This window comes from Prionailurus viverrinus, chromosome E2, assembly GCF_022837055.1.
Source record: "Prionailurus viverrinus isolate Anna chromosome E2, UM_Priviv_1.0, whole genome shotgun sequence".
NCBI classification, from domain to species: domain Eukaryota; kingdom Metazoa; phylum Chordata; class Mammalia; order Carnivora; family Felidae; genus Prionailurus; species Prionailurus viverrinus.
The window spans coordinates 52,818,061-52,832,395 of record NC_062575.1 but is presented as its reverse complement, the minus strand read 5'-3'; the positions used below and the strand labels follow the sequence as shown (position 1 = coordinate 52,832,395).

The 14,335-nt window shown below is 52.4% G+C and overlaps 1 protein-coding gene across 1 annotated transcript; it reads right to left on the bottom strand.

Annotated features, from left to right (window-relative positions):
- Positions 1–9,555, bottom strand: C5AR1 (complement C5a receptor 1). The gene is made up of 2 exons (XM_047837233.1): positions 9,476–9,555; positions 1–1,989 (listed from the first exon to the last, which is right to left on the bottom strand). Exons 1-2 carry the CDS (start codon positions 9,476–9,478, stop codon positions 937–939), a joined length of 1,056 nt encoding a protein of 351 aa, XP_047693189.1. The 5' UTR covers positions 9,479–9,555; the 3' UTR covers positions 1–936.
- Between the last annotated feature and the right edge of the window lie 4,780 nt (positions 9,556–14,335).

The following is a 14,335-nucleotide window of genomic DNA, read 5'->3' as shown; positions in this document are numbered from 1 at the left end:
GGCTCCAGGCTCTGAGCCATCAGCCCAGAGCCCGACGCAGGGCTCGAACTCACGGACCGCGAGATCGTGACCTGGCTGAAGTCGGACGCTTAACCGACTGCGCCACCCAGGCGCCCCTAACCTACTGTACTTTAAATCGACACACTTAGTTGGGCTTTTTTATGTTTATTTTATGGGGGGGGGGGGGGAGAGGGAAAGAGCGTGAGCAGGGGAGGGGCACGGAGAGAGGGAGACACCGAATCGGAAGCAGGCTCCAGGCTCCGAACTGTCCGCCCAGAGCCCGACTCGGGGCTCGAACTCACGAACCACGAGATCATGACCTGAGCCGGAAGTCAGCGCTCAACCCGCTGAGCCGCCCAGGCGCCCCTAGACCCACCCGCTTAGAAAAGCTTCGCCCGCGTATCAACGAGCAAGAATGCCTTTTGAGACGCTTGTTACATTTTGTTCCAGCTCTCCAGTGATATAAATACCTCACTATTTTTTATAAGTTTTTTTTTTATGTTTATTTATTTTTGAGAGAGAGACACACACACAGAGCATGAGCAGGTAGAGGGGCAGAGAGAGAGAGAGAGAGAGAGAGAGAAGCGGCCTCCAGGCTCCCAGCCGTCAACACGGAGCCCGGCGTGGGGCTCGAACTCACGAACCGGGAGCTCGTGAACCTGAGCGGAAGTCGGACGCTCAAGCGACTGAGCCGCGCAGGCGCCCTTCACTCTTCTGCAAAGGTTACGACCTTCCCATCTGTCTTCTGTGTATCCAATGTGTCCTAGTCACAAGCTGCACGCGCACGCGCACGCGCACGCGCAGACAGAGAGCTGTTTGGCGGGGGGAGGGGGGGGTACTACGGTTTCACCAAGGTCACGGTTACCATGAGCCCAGAGAAACCGCACCGGTGGGAAGGTGGGGGCGCCGAGCAGAGGGCGGCCGGGAGCGCGCCCCTCACACCGCCTGGCTCTTCTGGGCTGGGGTGTCCGCCGTGGAGAGGGTGTAGGACTTGCTGTCCCGGGACACGGACTCCTCGGTCAACACGTTCCGGAGCCTGGCGGGGAGGGACTTGAGGAAGCGGGCGTGGAAGCCCCGAGCCGCCGCCACGTAGATGACGGGGTTTATGCAGCAGTTGACGTAAGCGAAGGCGACGCACAGGGCGTCCAGAGCCGACGCGCTCTTGAAGATTCTCGAGCGCGGTTTGGACAGGGCCAGCATCATCCCCGTCACCTGGTAGGGCAGCCAGAACACAAAGAAGCTGGTCACCACCGCCGCCACCACCTTGACCGTCTTGGCGGAGCGCGTGGCGCTGCGGCTCCACGTCCGAATCAGGAGGAACGTGTAACAGATTCCGAGCGTGACCAGCGGCCACAGGAAGCCCACCACCAGCCGCAGGATGGCCACGACCCTCTCGGTGACGACACTGTCTCTCCCGTAGCTCACGCCGCACTCCATCTTGAACGGAAAGGCCTCCACGCGCACCACACGATACATGAAGGACGGGATGGTCAGCAAGAGGGCCAAGCCCCAGGCCACGCCGCAGGCCGCCCAGGCCAAGCGGGCCCCTCGGTAGTTCTGGCACCAGACGGGGTTAAACACCAGCAGGAAGCGGTCGGCGCTGATGGTGGCCAGGAGCAAGATGCTGGCGTACATGTTGAGCAGGATGAGGGAGGGCAGGACGCGGCAGGCCGTCTCGCCATAGGGCCAGTGGCCGTGCTGGACGATGGATGTGAACAAGATGGGCAGCGCCAGGCAGGAGAGGAGGTCGGCCACCGCCAGGTTGAGAAACCAGATGGCGTTGATGTTTCGCCGGACCTCGAAGCCGGTCACCCACACCACCAGGCTGTTGCCCGGGACGCCCACCAGGAAGACCACCGCTAAGATTACCAGGGCAGTCACATTCGGAGCAGACAGGGCGGGGATTCTAGAAGACTTGTCCACTGGCAAGTACGGGTCCACGGTCCAGCCATAATCAGCATAGTCAGGGGTGCTGTAATTCAGGGAGTCCTGGGTGGGATGAGAGAGGCAAAAAGGGCCCATCAGGGCTATGCGGCCAGGAGCCCATCACACCTCTTCTTGGAGCCCCAGGTTTCTCCCCAGGGAAACGGGGATGCGGAGGGCCAGACCCAGCTACGGGGTTACACCTGCCGCCCTGCCACCTCCTGCTAAAATCCTTGGACATCCCCAGGATCCGGCAACCGAGCGGGCAAAACCTAGTCCTGCTGCCAACGTTGTGGTCACTGTCCGTTCTGACGAGACTGTACCCCCATGACAGCTTGTTCGCTCTTTCTTGAATTTTTTTTATTTTTTTTTAATGTTTATTTTGGGGACAGAGAGAGACAGAGCATGAACGGGGGGAGGATCAGAAAGAGAGAGAGGGAAGCGCAGAATCCGAAACGGGCTCCAGGCTCCGAGCCGTGGGCACAGAGCCCCACGCGGGGCTCGAACCCACGGACCGCGAGATCGTGACCTGAGCCGAAGTCGGAAGCTCACCTAGCCCCCCGGGGGGCCCCGCGGCTCATTAGCTCTTTTTAACGCCCGTCAACAAACTGAGATGATACCCCCAGGTGGCTACCCCACTGCCGCCCATCACCCCCTTTTGCTGCCTCGCGCCAAGACAGCTCCGTGCTCTGTCTCCGAGTGGCTCCCCCCGAGAAGGCAGGGATTCGGCCTGGTATTTAAGCAAACAGAAAGGGGGAATCAAAAGCAAAACAAAACAAAACAAAAACAAAACAAACAAAAAAAAACCCAACGCTCAGTCATCCAGGTAAATATGGTGATGCGATGTTTTAAAGAATCAAAATCAGGGGCGCCTGGGTGGCACAGTCGGTTAAGCGTCCGACTTCAGCCAGGTCACGATCTCGCGGTCCGTGAGTTCGAGCCCCGCGTCGGGCTCTGGGCTGATGGCTCAGAGCCTGGAGCCTGTTTCCGATTCTGTGTCTCCCTCTCTCTCTGCCCCTCCCCCGTTCATGCTCTGTCTCTCTCTGTCCCAAAAATAAAGAAACGTTGAAAAAAAAAATTAAAAAAAAAGAATCAAAATCAATGCCCGCCCCTCCCCCAAATCCGGGGGGGTGGGGGGGGGCAAAACATCCAAACTGTGAATAAAGACAGGCGGCCATCTTTGTTTGTTTTCTGCCCTTGCACGATTGTGCCTTGGGAACCGTCCAATCAGACCACAGTTTGCTTTCCCAGACAGAGGGGTGTCTGCAAATGGACCCTGGTGTGTAAACGTATCAGGCAATTCCCGGGTTTTATGGACAGTCACGCTGCTGGGGCTTATGAGGTGGTTTCTGTTGTGGGGCGGGGGCGGGGGGATTTGAGCAGAGCTTTATTTATTTGTTCTACTCGGTTCAAACTACGGGAGGATATTTTGCGAAGGGTGGAGGGGCACACATGTGTCCTTTCGCTCCGGGTTCCGGATAGCTCAGCACTGGCACTTAGGGGCCAGATCCCGACTGTCCTGCTTGAAGCCTGCCTGGACCCTTGGAAGTTCCCTTACTGCTCCGTGCCTCGGTTTCTTTCCTGGTTGACCGTAATCTTCTATCACCATTAGCTTAAATCGTTTCAAAACCTCAGGGTCAGAGCAGAGAGAAAATATTGGGGGGGGGGGGTGGCAAGATGAAGCACAAGAAATAGGAATAAGATATAGATTTTTGCCTCGCAAGAGGAAGGACAGAAGGGATGAAAGGAACAGAGAAAGATATAGGTGTCCAAGAACAAAGAGCACCTTAGCACCCAGATTATGGTCTCTAATGACCCTCTGCCGTTCAAAGGGCCCAGGCTTGGGGCGCCCCGGGGGGCTCAGTCAGTTAAGCGTCCAACTTCCACTCAGGTCATGAGCTCAAGGTTTGTGAGTTCAAGCCCCACATCGGCCTCTCTGCTGTCGGCGAAGAGCCCACGGCAAATCCTCTGTCCTCTCTTTCTCTGCCCCTCCCCTGCTCATGCACTCTCTCCCTCCCTCTCTCTCAAAATAAATAAATAAACATAAAAAAAAAAAAACCCAAGCAAACCCATTGGTCACCTTTTTCTTCTGGAAAAGAAACAAATCAAGCATTTATCCTGCCATTTCTGCCCAAGGTATATATATTTCAGGGAAATAAAGAGTTGATGTAGGAAAGTCTTCCTTTAGGAAAAAAAATCTAAGAGGGGCGCCTGGATGGCTCATCCAGAGAAGACAGACAATTGGACATCCTGTTCCGGCTGATGTGACGCATTAGAAAGGACACAGCACCGCCTGTGAAGTGATTGTGGCCCAATAAATGAATGGGGCTCCAATCAAGGTTCTAGATCAAGAACGACCAGTCCACAGGAAAAGCAGGGGACAGAGGAACATGATAACACCACAGGGACAAGATCAGCCCAAGCAGACCGCAGAAAACTCTACAGGACAAACGGTATGGTCTGCTTTCTCCCACAAATAAATGACACTGTAAAAAAGAAAAGAAAGAGAGAGAGAGAAGACGAAGAAATGTCATGGATTAAAGGAGATTTAGAGGCATCTCAAGCAAAGGTAATATGGAGACATTGTTTGGACTTGGAGTGGAATAATCAAGCGGAAAAATCAGACATTTTTGAGATAATGCGGGAAATGTAAAAATGGAGTGTTTGACGATAGTAAGGAATCGGTGCTAATTTTATTGAGGGTGATGTGGTCTTGTGTTTATGTGTTTAAAAACCGAGGGGGAGGGGAGCCTGGGTGGCTGGGTCAGTTGAGCATCCGACTTGGGCTCAGGTCATGATCTCACTGTCTGTGAGTTCGAGCCCCGCGCCGGGCTCTGTGCCGACAGCTCGGAGCCTGGAGCCTGCGGATTCTGTGTCTCCCTCTCTCTCTGCCCCTCCCCTGCTCGCCGAGCTCTGTCTCTCTCTCAAATATAAATAAAAACATTAAGAAAATAATAATAACAATAATAATAATAATAAAAAGAAGAAGAAGAAGAAGAAGAAGAAGAAGAAATAAACACCGAGGTATTTAAGATCCAAAGGGTGTGATGCCTACAACATACTCTCAAATGTTCAGGGGGGAGAAAAGATGATAGATAGACAGATGATAGACACATGATTGACTGATAAAGCAAATTCGGAGAATCTGGGTGAAGAGCATTATGGGAGTTCTTTGTATCGCTCTTACCATTTTTCCATAAGCGTGAAAACATTTCAAAATAGAAAGCTCAACTTGTTGCAATATTTCTATTGGTAAATAGCCCCTGCGGGAGCCTTCCCCTTACCATCCCCCCCTCCCACACCCCTTCTTCCCATTTCCTTCTGGGACCCACCCAGCCCCCTCCTCCCTCCACTCCCCCCGCCCCCATCCCCAAGCTCCAGTTTAACTAAAGGGTTAATGCCAGGCCCAGCAGGAGGCTGTAGGGCCTAAGCACCTTTAGCAGGTGGTTAAACTCGTTGTGTTCCCTTTGGATGCAGCGTTCAAAGCTAGTAGCTTTTGCGCTTCAGGTTCCACAGCTCCCAGGCCTCCTTGGCTACAGAGTGACTCAGACTCCGAAAAGGGAGCGTCCCTACGCGCCCCCACTCCCCTGCTCTCACACTCCTCAGCTGACAAAGTGCCTTCCGGATGGACATGACAGACGTGAGCTCACCGGGGGCCCTTTTCCTTTTGCTGATTTCATAAGACCAGGGGAAAAAAAAGAAAGTGCTGATTCGAACACCCTGTGGCTTCCAGGACCCTGCCAGGACCAGTGGCTGGGAAAAGCTTTGCCCCTGCAGCACCCCTACAAAGATGGGAAGTAACCAGAGGGTCCAGCAAGAGGGGAGGGGCTGGGTTAATGATGGCGCATCCCGGCCCACAGAACACATCTGGGCCACTCGCCCAAAGAATGAGGAGTTTATGCTCTGATGTGGAAGGCGCTCCAAGAGCTAGGGTGATGGGTAAAACCCAGGACCGGAGGCGCCTGGCTGGCTCAGTTGGTGGAGCCTACATCTCTCGATCTCGGGGTCGTGGGTTCAGGCCCCACGTTGGGTGTAGAGACTGCTTAAAAATATGGGGGCGCCTGGGCGGCTCAGTCGGTTAAGCGTCCAACTTCGGCTCAGGTCATGATCCCACGCGGTTCGTGGGTTCGAGCCCCGCGTCGGGCCCTGTGCTGACAGCTCAGAGCCTGGAAGCTGCTTCGGATTCTGGGCCTCCCTCTCTCTCTGCCCCTCCCTGCTCGTGCTCTGGCTTTCTCTCTTTCTCTCTCAAAAATAAGTAAACATTAAAAACAAAATTTAAAAAAAATATACAAAAATCTTCTCTGGGAATGCAAGCTGGTGCAGCCACTCTGGAAAACAGTATGGAGGCTCCTCAAAAAACTAAAAATAGAACGACCCTATGACCCAGCCATTGCACTACTAGGCATTTATCCAAGGGATACAGGGGTGCCGTTTCCAAGGGACACACACCCCCCCATGTTTATAGCAGCGCTATCGACAAGAGCCAAAGTCTGGAAAGAGCCCAGATGTCCATCGATGGATGAACGGATAGAGAAGATGTGGTCTATATATACAATGGAGTATTACTCGGCAATCAAAAAGAATGAAATCTTGCCATTTGCAACTACGTGGATGGAACTGGAGGGTATCATGCTAAATGAAATTAGCCAGAGAGAGACAAATACCATGACTTCACTCCTATGAGGACTTTAAGAGACAAAACAGATGAACATAAGGGAAGGGAAGCAAAAATAATATAAAAACAGGGAGGGGGACCAAACAGAAGAGACTCATAAATCTGGAGAACAAACCGAGGGTTCCGGGAGGGGTTGGGGGAGGGGGGAGGGGCTAAATGGGGGAGGAGGGAGGGGCTAAATGGGGGAGGGGCATTAAGGAACCTACTCCCGAAATCAATGTTGCACTCTATGCTAACTAATTTGGATGTAAATTTTTTTTAATTAAAAATGAAATTAAGGGGCGCCTGGGTGGCGCAGTCGGTTAAGCGTCCGACTTCAGCCAGGTCATGATCTTGCGGTCCGTGAGTTCAAGCCCCGCGTCGGGCTCTGGGCCGATGGCTCGGAGCCTGGAGCCTGTTTCCGATTCTGTGTCTCCCTCTCTCTCTGCCCCTCCCCCGTTCATGCTCTGTCTCTCTCTGTCCCCAAAATAAATAAACGTTGAAAAAAAAATTTGTTTTAAAAATGAAATTAAAAATTTTTTTTTTAAATAAAAAATTAAATTAAAAATAAAATTAAAAAAAATTTGTTTAATGTGGAACACATGCACACACAAAAGAAAGTCTGATGCAACCGTGCAGATGGGGGGGGGCAGAGGGCGCTGGGGCAGGAAGAAAGACGCTCTGATGCACGGCAGAGGGAAAGTCTAGGTTGGTGTGCCTTTTGGCAATGTCTCTTAAAAGAGAAATTGCCCACGGACTTAGCATCTGCAGTCTGGACACCCAGACTTGGGTCCAAAGATGTAACTTTGGTTTCAAAGACAAAACATAGCGGGGGTGTCTGGCTGGCTCAGTCGGTAGGGTGTGCGACTCTTGATCATGGGGTCGTGAGTTCAAGCCCTGCGTTGGGGGTGGAGATTGCAATAAAAAAAGTTTTCATATATTTTTTAAAAATTATTAACGTGTATTCATTTTTGAGAGACAGAGAGACACAGAGTGTGAGCAGGGGAGGGGCAGAGAGAGAGGGGGACCCCAGAAGCCGAAGCAGGCTCCAGGCTCCGAGCGGTCAGCACAGAGCCCGATGCGGGGCTCAAACCCATGAACCGTGAGATCATGACCTGAGCCAAAGTCAGACGCTCAACCGACCGAGCCACCCAGGCGCCCCTAAATAATTTTTTTACATTGAATTTAAAAAATAAAGACACGGGCGCCTGGGTGACTCAGTCAGCTAAGCGACCCACTCTTGATCTGGGCTCGGGTCATTGTCTCACGGTTCATGAGTTCAAGCCCCACATCGGGCTCTGTGCTGACAGTGTGGAGCCTGCTTGGGATTCTCTCTCCCTCCCTTTCTCTCTGCTCTTTCCTGCCTCTCTCTCTCTCTCTCCCTCTCTCTCTGAAAATAAATAAACTTAATTTAAAAAAAAAATAAAGACAAAACATGGGAAACAACCTAAATCTCTATTGACAGGGGAGAGACCCTCCCAGGAGACTATCACACAGCTGACAAAAAGAAAGGACGAATCCCCTTGAAATATACACGGATGATAACAGTATCTTCCTCCTCGATGTAAATGTAAAGTGCATAGCACAGGGCCTGGAATACAGTAAGCGCTCAATAAATACCGGTTACTAATACTATACGTTACTCTAGGGAAAAAAGCAGGCTGTAGGCCAACGCGCAGAATGTACTTCTGTTTGCAGGGGGAAGGAACGATAGACATGCCACATGCAGTGAGCGCCTACTGTATACCATGCACGTAAGAGCTTTCCGTGTATCATTTAATTCTCTCAGTGATCCTGTGACGTAGGTTCTAGTTCTGGAGGATCGTCGGATTGTTCTCCCCATCTTCAAGGTAAAGAGAAGGAAGCCCAAGAAAGAGGAGTCTCCTTGTCTATTACACAGAAGAGCCAGAACGTGAAGCTTATTTCAACTCGACCCCCATGTCAAACTACCCCCTACTCTATTCCCTTCACCTCTGTTCTTGAGCACCTGTAGACTGTTTCTGGAAGGACCCAACACAGCGTGACAAGGAGTCTGAGGCTCTGGGCTGGGCGGGCAGAGTGACTTTTCACTGAATCCGCTTTGGTATTTGGGACTTTTTACGGCAAGAAGAAGTCGAAGCCAAAGGTCGGTCCGCTTCGCAAAGTCCTGTTGGCCCCAGCGAGGTCTCAAAAGTGGGGTGAGGCAATGCCAAGCCCCTCCCTGGTCAGCTAATGTGTCTTCCGTTTCCTCTTTCACCCAGATGAAGAAAGACCAGAACCTCTAACAAGGCAGGTACTAAATCACAGCCCTGCCTCTCTGGAGACCCAGCCCTGGGGGCACAGGGGGGTGGGGGGCAGGGGAGGCGGGAGCCCTCCCAGAGCCTGGAGACCGGTTCCCTTTGACACTCACAGAACCCACGGGACAGCCTGGGTCTGCCACCCACCCATGAAGGACCCGGGCCATCTCTGCTCCTGCCTGGGCCTCAGTTTCCCCATGTCTACAATTCAGAACATCTGAAAGTCCGGGTGAGTAACTACCTTGCTTCCGAGCTGGTTCTTTGCAGCCTCCCAGGGTTTGCTCCTGTCCTTCCCGCCGCCGCCAGAAAGACCCCTCCTGGATCTCTCCACTTGAGGAAGATGTCATCTAGCCAGATCCAACACTCGGATTTCCTGCCCCAGGGACCTTTCTGATCCCAGCCCTGAGGACCTGGGGATAATCCCTTAATGATCTTACTTTTTAGCTGTTTCCCAGCCCTGGAGAGTCTTGAGATGCGGGTCAGGGGAGAAGGGAGGAGACGGAGAACAGAGAGAGGGAGAGGCAGCGAGAAGGGGAGTGGTGGGGAGAGAGAGAGACCCAGCAAGGAGACAGAGAAGGGAGATGGTTCCTGAACCCCATGATCCAGCTGGGGGGGGACTCACCATATTCAGGTCTCCCGGGCTCCCCGCTGATCGAAGGTGCGTCCTGCCCACACACTGTGGTTTTTAAGCCCCAAGGGAGGGTGCAAACAGCAGAAAGGAAATGACCAGTCTTTCCCCTCTGGGGTTCTCATTGGTCTGAGCACTGGGCACCCCAACTGGGGCAGCTTCCGTGGGGCATTACGCAGAGAGCTCTGAACACCTCCTTCCAGCCAGAGTAGGGAGGCTGGGCTCACAAACCTGAGGACATTCCTGGCCTGACGAGGGTGGAACCCAGAGAGAAGAGACCCCCCACCTCCGCCCAGATCTAGGCTCAGCCCCTCTCTTGGCCTTGGTTTCCCCATGTGGGACCTTCTAGGGCCCCGGGGAAAGTGCAGAAAAGCTCAGAGATCCAATTGGATCAAATCTCCCTGGGATCCTGGGGAGCAGAGATCCTGAGTGAGCCCCAGCCTCCCAGCCAGGTTGCTTTGAGGCCCAGAGAGGTCCGTGGAGGTGGCCCGGCTGTTAAATCCTCCTGCCTGGCCTTTTGAAGTTGGCACCCCCTGAGCACAGCCATCGTTTCCGGCCTCTTTCTGGGTTCTCCCGGAGACACGTGGAAGCCTGGGGTGAGGAAGGACCCTACGTTGGTCTCTTGTGGCTGCTGTAACAAAATGCCACAAACTGAGCGGCTTAGAACCACAGAAATGGGGGTGCCTGGCTGGCTCGGTGGGGAGAGCCCATGAGTTTTGATCTCAGGGTTGTGAATTCGAGCCCCACGTTAGACAGTGTTTACTTAGAAAAGAAAGGAGGGGCGCCTGGGTGGCTCAGTCGGTTAAGCAGCCGGGACCTCAGCTCAGGTCATGATCTCTCAGAACCGTATGTTCGAGCCCCGCGTGGGGCTCTGTGCTGACCGCTCATAGCCTGGAGCCTGCTTCCGGTTCTGTCTCCCTCTCTCTCTGTCCCTCTCCCACTCGCACTCTCTCTCTCTCAAAATTAAAGACACGTTAAAAAGAAATGCACGGGGGCGCCTGGGTGGCGCAGTCGGTTAAGCGTCCGACTTCGGCCAGGTCACGATCTCGCGGTCGGTGAGTTCGAGCCCCGCGTCGGGCTCTGGGCTGATGGCTCAGAGCCTGGAGCCTGTTTCAGATTCTGTGTCTCCCTCTCTCTCTGCCCCTCCCCCGTTCATGCTCTGTCTCTCTCTGTCCCAAAAATAAATAAATGTTGAAAAAAAAATTAAAAAAAAAAAAAAAAAAAAAGAAATGCACCACCCCTACCAAAAGAAAAATCGGAAAAAAAAAAAGGTTTTTTTGACCCATCTCCACTGCCATGCTGCGGAAGCCCCTACAGAGTTCGGAGTGCGTTCCCCCAGGCTGTTACAAGTGTGGTATTTGTGTTTGGGGACCCACACGAGGGTGCACGATGTCGGGTTTTAGGGCCGCTACACGAAGCCACGGGTGTGGTCCAGGGGCGCTCAGCAAGGACTTGGACTGTCGCTTTCTGAGGATTTGGCGCTGGTAGGGAGGAGGTGCTGTCATACTGACCCTGACCTCAAGGGGGCGCTTGAGCTGGGAGAGACTCAGAAAGCCAGGCCACGCCCCCCCCTTTTTTTTTTTTTTTTAGAATTTTGGACCAAAGCTGCGTATTGCCTTAAAGCACGGGTTCTTAACGTTTTCTCGTCTTTTTTTTTTTTTTTTTTTTTTATGTTTGCTTATTTTTGAGAGCGAGAGGGAGCAGGGGAGGGGCAGGGAGCAAGAGAGTCCCAAGCAGGCTCTGCACAGTCAGCACAGAGCCTGAGGCGGGGCTGGACCCCAGGGACCAACCAGGGAGATCGGGTCAGAGCGGAAGTCGGTTGCTCAATGGATGGACCACCCAGGCGCACGCGTGGGTTCTGTGCCCTAGACCCTTGGTGAAGTTATGAACTTCTCAGATTTTTTTTTTTTTTTTTTTTTTTTTTTTTTTTTTTTGGCAACTGCTGATTTTGATGTAATTTCCGACTTAAGTGGAAGTGGCAAGGAGAATACAAGTAACTCCCGTGTGGCTTTCACCCAGATTCACGCACCGTTACATTTGCCCCCTGTGCTGTGCTTTCTTTAATATGCGCCCACTATATGCCTGGGGGGGGGGGGGGTGGGGGGGGACGCGGCAGGTAATCAATCAGGGTTCTCTAGAAAAACAGGACCAATAGGATAAAGAGGGGGCGCCTGGCTGGCTCAGTCACTAGAGCATATGACTCTTGACCTGGGGGTTGTAAGCTTGAGCCCATGTTGGGTGTACAGATGGCTTAAAAAAAAAAAAAAAGAATAAAATCTTCCAAAAGAATAGGATAGGAGCGCCTGGGGGGCTCCGTGGGTGAAGCGTCTGACTCTTGATTTTGACTCAGGTGGTGATCCCACCGGTTCACGAGTTCGAGCCCCGCATCCGGCTCCACGTGGACAGGGAGGAGCCTGCTTGGGATATTCTCTCTCTCTCTCTCTCTCTGCCCCTCCCCCACTCTCTCTCTCGGAATAAATTTTTAAAAACAGGATAAAGAAACAGGGGGGAGGGGAGGGAGAGAGAGTGAGGCAAGGAAGGAGGAAGAGAGGGATATTTGTCTTAAGAAATTGGTTCCTGGAGGGGTGCCTGGGTGGCTCAGTGGGTTGAGCATCTGACTTCCGTTCAGGTCACCAGCTGCGGTTTGTGGGTTCCAGCCCCATTAGGCTCTGGGCTGACAGCTCAGAGCCTGGAGCCTGCTTCGGATTCTGTGTCTCCTTCTCTCTCTGCCCACCCCCCCCCCCCACACTTGTGTTCTGTCTGTCTCTCTGTGTCTCTCAAAAATAAATAAAAACGTGAAAAAATAAAATAAAATAAAAAAGAAATTGGTTCCTGGAATTGTGGGAGCTGGCAAGCCATGGGAACCTGATACAAAGGTTCTGCGTGTGTGTGTAGATATAGATATATATAGATATATATCTTCGCCCTTTTCTCTGAATCACTAGAGAGTGAGCTAGAAACCCCATGACTCTTTACCACAGAGTGAGTAGGAAATATAGTACTGATATAATCTGCAGCTCATGTTCAAATGTCATCAACTGTTCCAATAAGGTGCCTTTGTCACAATTTTTTCTTTTATTTATTTTGAGAGAGAGAAAGTGAGCAGGAGAGGGGCAGAGAGAGAGGGAGAGAGAAAATCCCAAGCAGGCCGAGCGCGGGGCTTGATCCCATGACTGTGAGATCATCACTTTTGCTTTCTGAATAATGTTTTTGTGAATACATTTGAAAGCACCTATATTTCCTCCTTTCAACAGCTTCATAAATCCATTCTTGGCTTGAAATCTGTTTACTTAATCATTTGCCTATTGGGATTAGGTGGTTTCTGACGCTTTTGTTCAGACCACAGTGAGCACCCTCAGACATAATAATAAAAAACAAAACAAAACACAACCTAATAGAAAAATGGGCCGGGGTGCCTGGGTGGCTCAGTCAGTTAAGGGTCCGACTTCAGCTCAGGTCACGATCTCACGGTTTGTGGGTTTGAGCCCCGCGTCGGGCTCTGTGCTGATGGCTCAGAGCCTGGAGCCTGCTTGGGATTCTGTGTCTCCCTCTCTGCCCCTCCCCTGCCTGCTCTCTGTCTCTCAAAAATAAAGAAATGTTGGGGCGCCTGGGTGGCGCAGTCGGTTAAGCGTCCGACTTCAGCCAGGTCACGATCTCGCGAGATCTCGCGTGATCTCGCGTGAGTTCGAGCCCCGCGTCGGGCTCTGGGCTGATGGCTCGGAGCCTGGAGCCTGCTTCGGATTCTGCGTCTCCTTCTCTCTCTGCCCCTCCCCCACTCACACTCGCTCTCTCTCTCTCTCAAAAATCAATAAACATTAGAAAATATTTTTTAATAAATAAAAATGCACGGATACAAAGCGAATGGGTATCTCTGATCCTAAAATGCCGGTTTTAAGATTTTTTTAAATTGTTTCTTAATTTATTTTGAACCCAATACGACAAAACCCATTTTTGGGGGCGTGCCGTCCTGCGAGTGTTGACAAAAACACCGAGTGGGGTAACCACCACCGCAAATGAGACCCGGAACAGTCTCGTCCCCCACCCCCCACCCCAGAAAATTCCCTCAGGGGCCTCTTTGCAGCCAGCCCCTCCCCCACCCGTAACCCCTGGCAACCGCCTCGCTAGTCTCCGTCACCAGATTGGCCTTTTCCAGAATGCCCTATAAACGGAATCACACCATACACAGCTTTCTGAATCTGACTTCTCCCCCTCAGCCTCATACGTTTACAACTCATCCCTGTCGCTGTGTGGGTCGCAGAAGTCCCCTTTAATTGCTGAGTGGCACTCCATCCTCCCACGACTCTTGATCTCAGGGTGGTGAGTTCGAGCCCCGCGTGGGGTGGAGAGACTCCGGACAAATAAAATCTTTAAAAGGTTTCACTGCTGCAGGGTGTCCGGGAAGCTAGGAGCCGGACTGCTGGGTGATGTGGTTAATGTGTGCTTTGATTTGATTTGATGTGATTTTTAATTTTTTTAACGTTTATTTATTATTGAGAGACAGAGAGACACACAGCATGAGCAGGGGAGGGGTAGACAGAGGGGGGGGACACAGAATCCGAAGCAGGCCCCAGGCTCTGAGCTGTCGGCACAGAGCCCGATGTGGGGCTCGAACCCACAAACCGTGAGATCATGACCTGAGCCGAAGTCGGTTGCCCAACCAACTGAGCTACCCAGGCGCCCCTGTGTGTTTCAATTTTATAAGAAACCCGCTGTATTCATTTTCTGTTGCCATGAACGACCGCCAACTGGGTGGCTTAAAGCGACAGCAGTTTATTGTCTCCCGGGCATGGAGGTCAGAAGCCTGAAATCAGGGTGAGGGCAGGGCAGGGCCTCGCCTCCCGTAGGGGCAGAGGA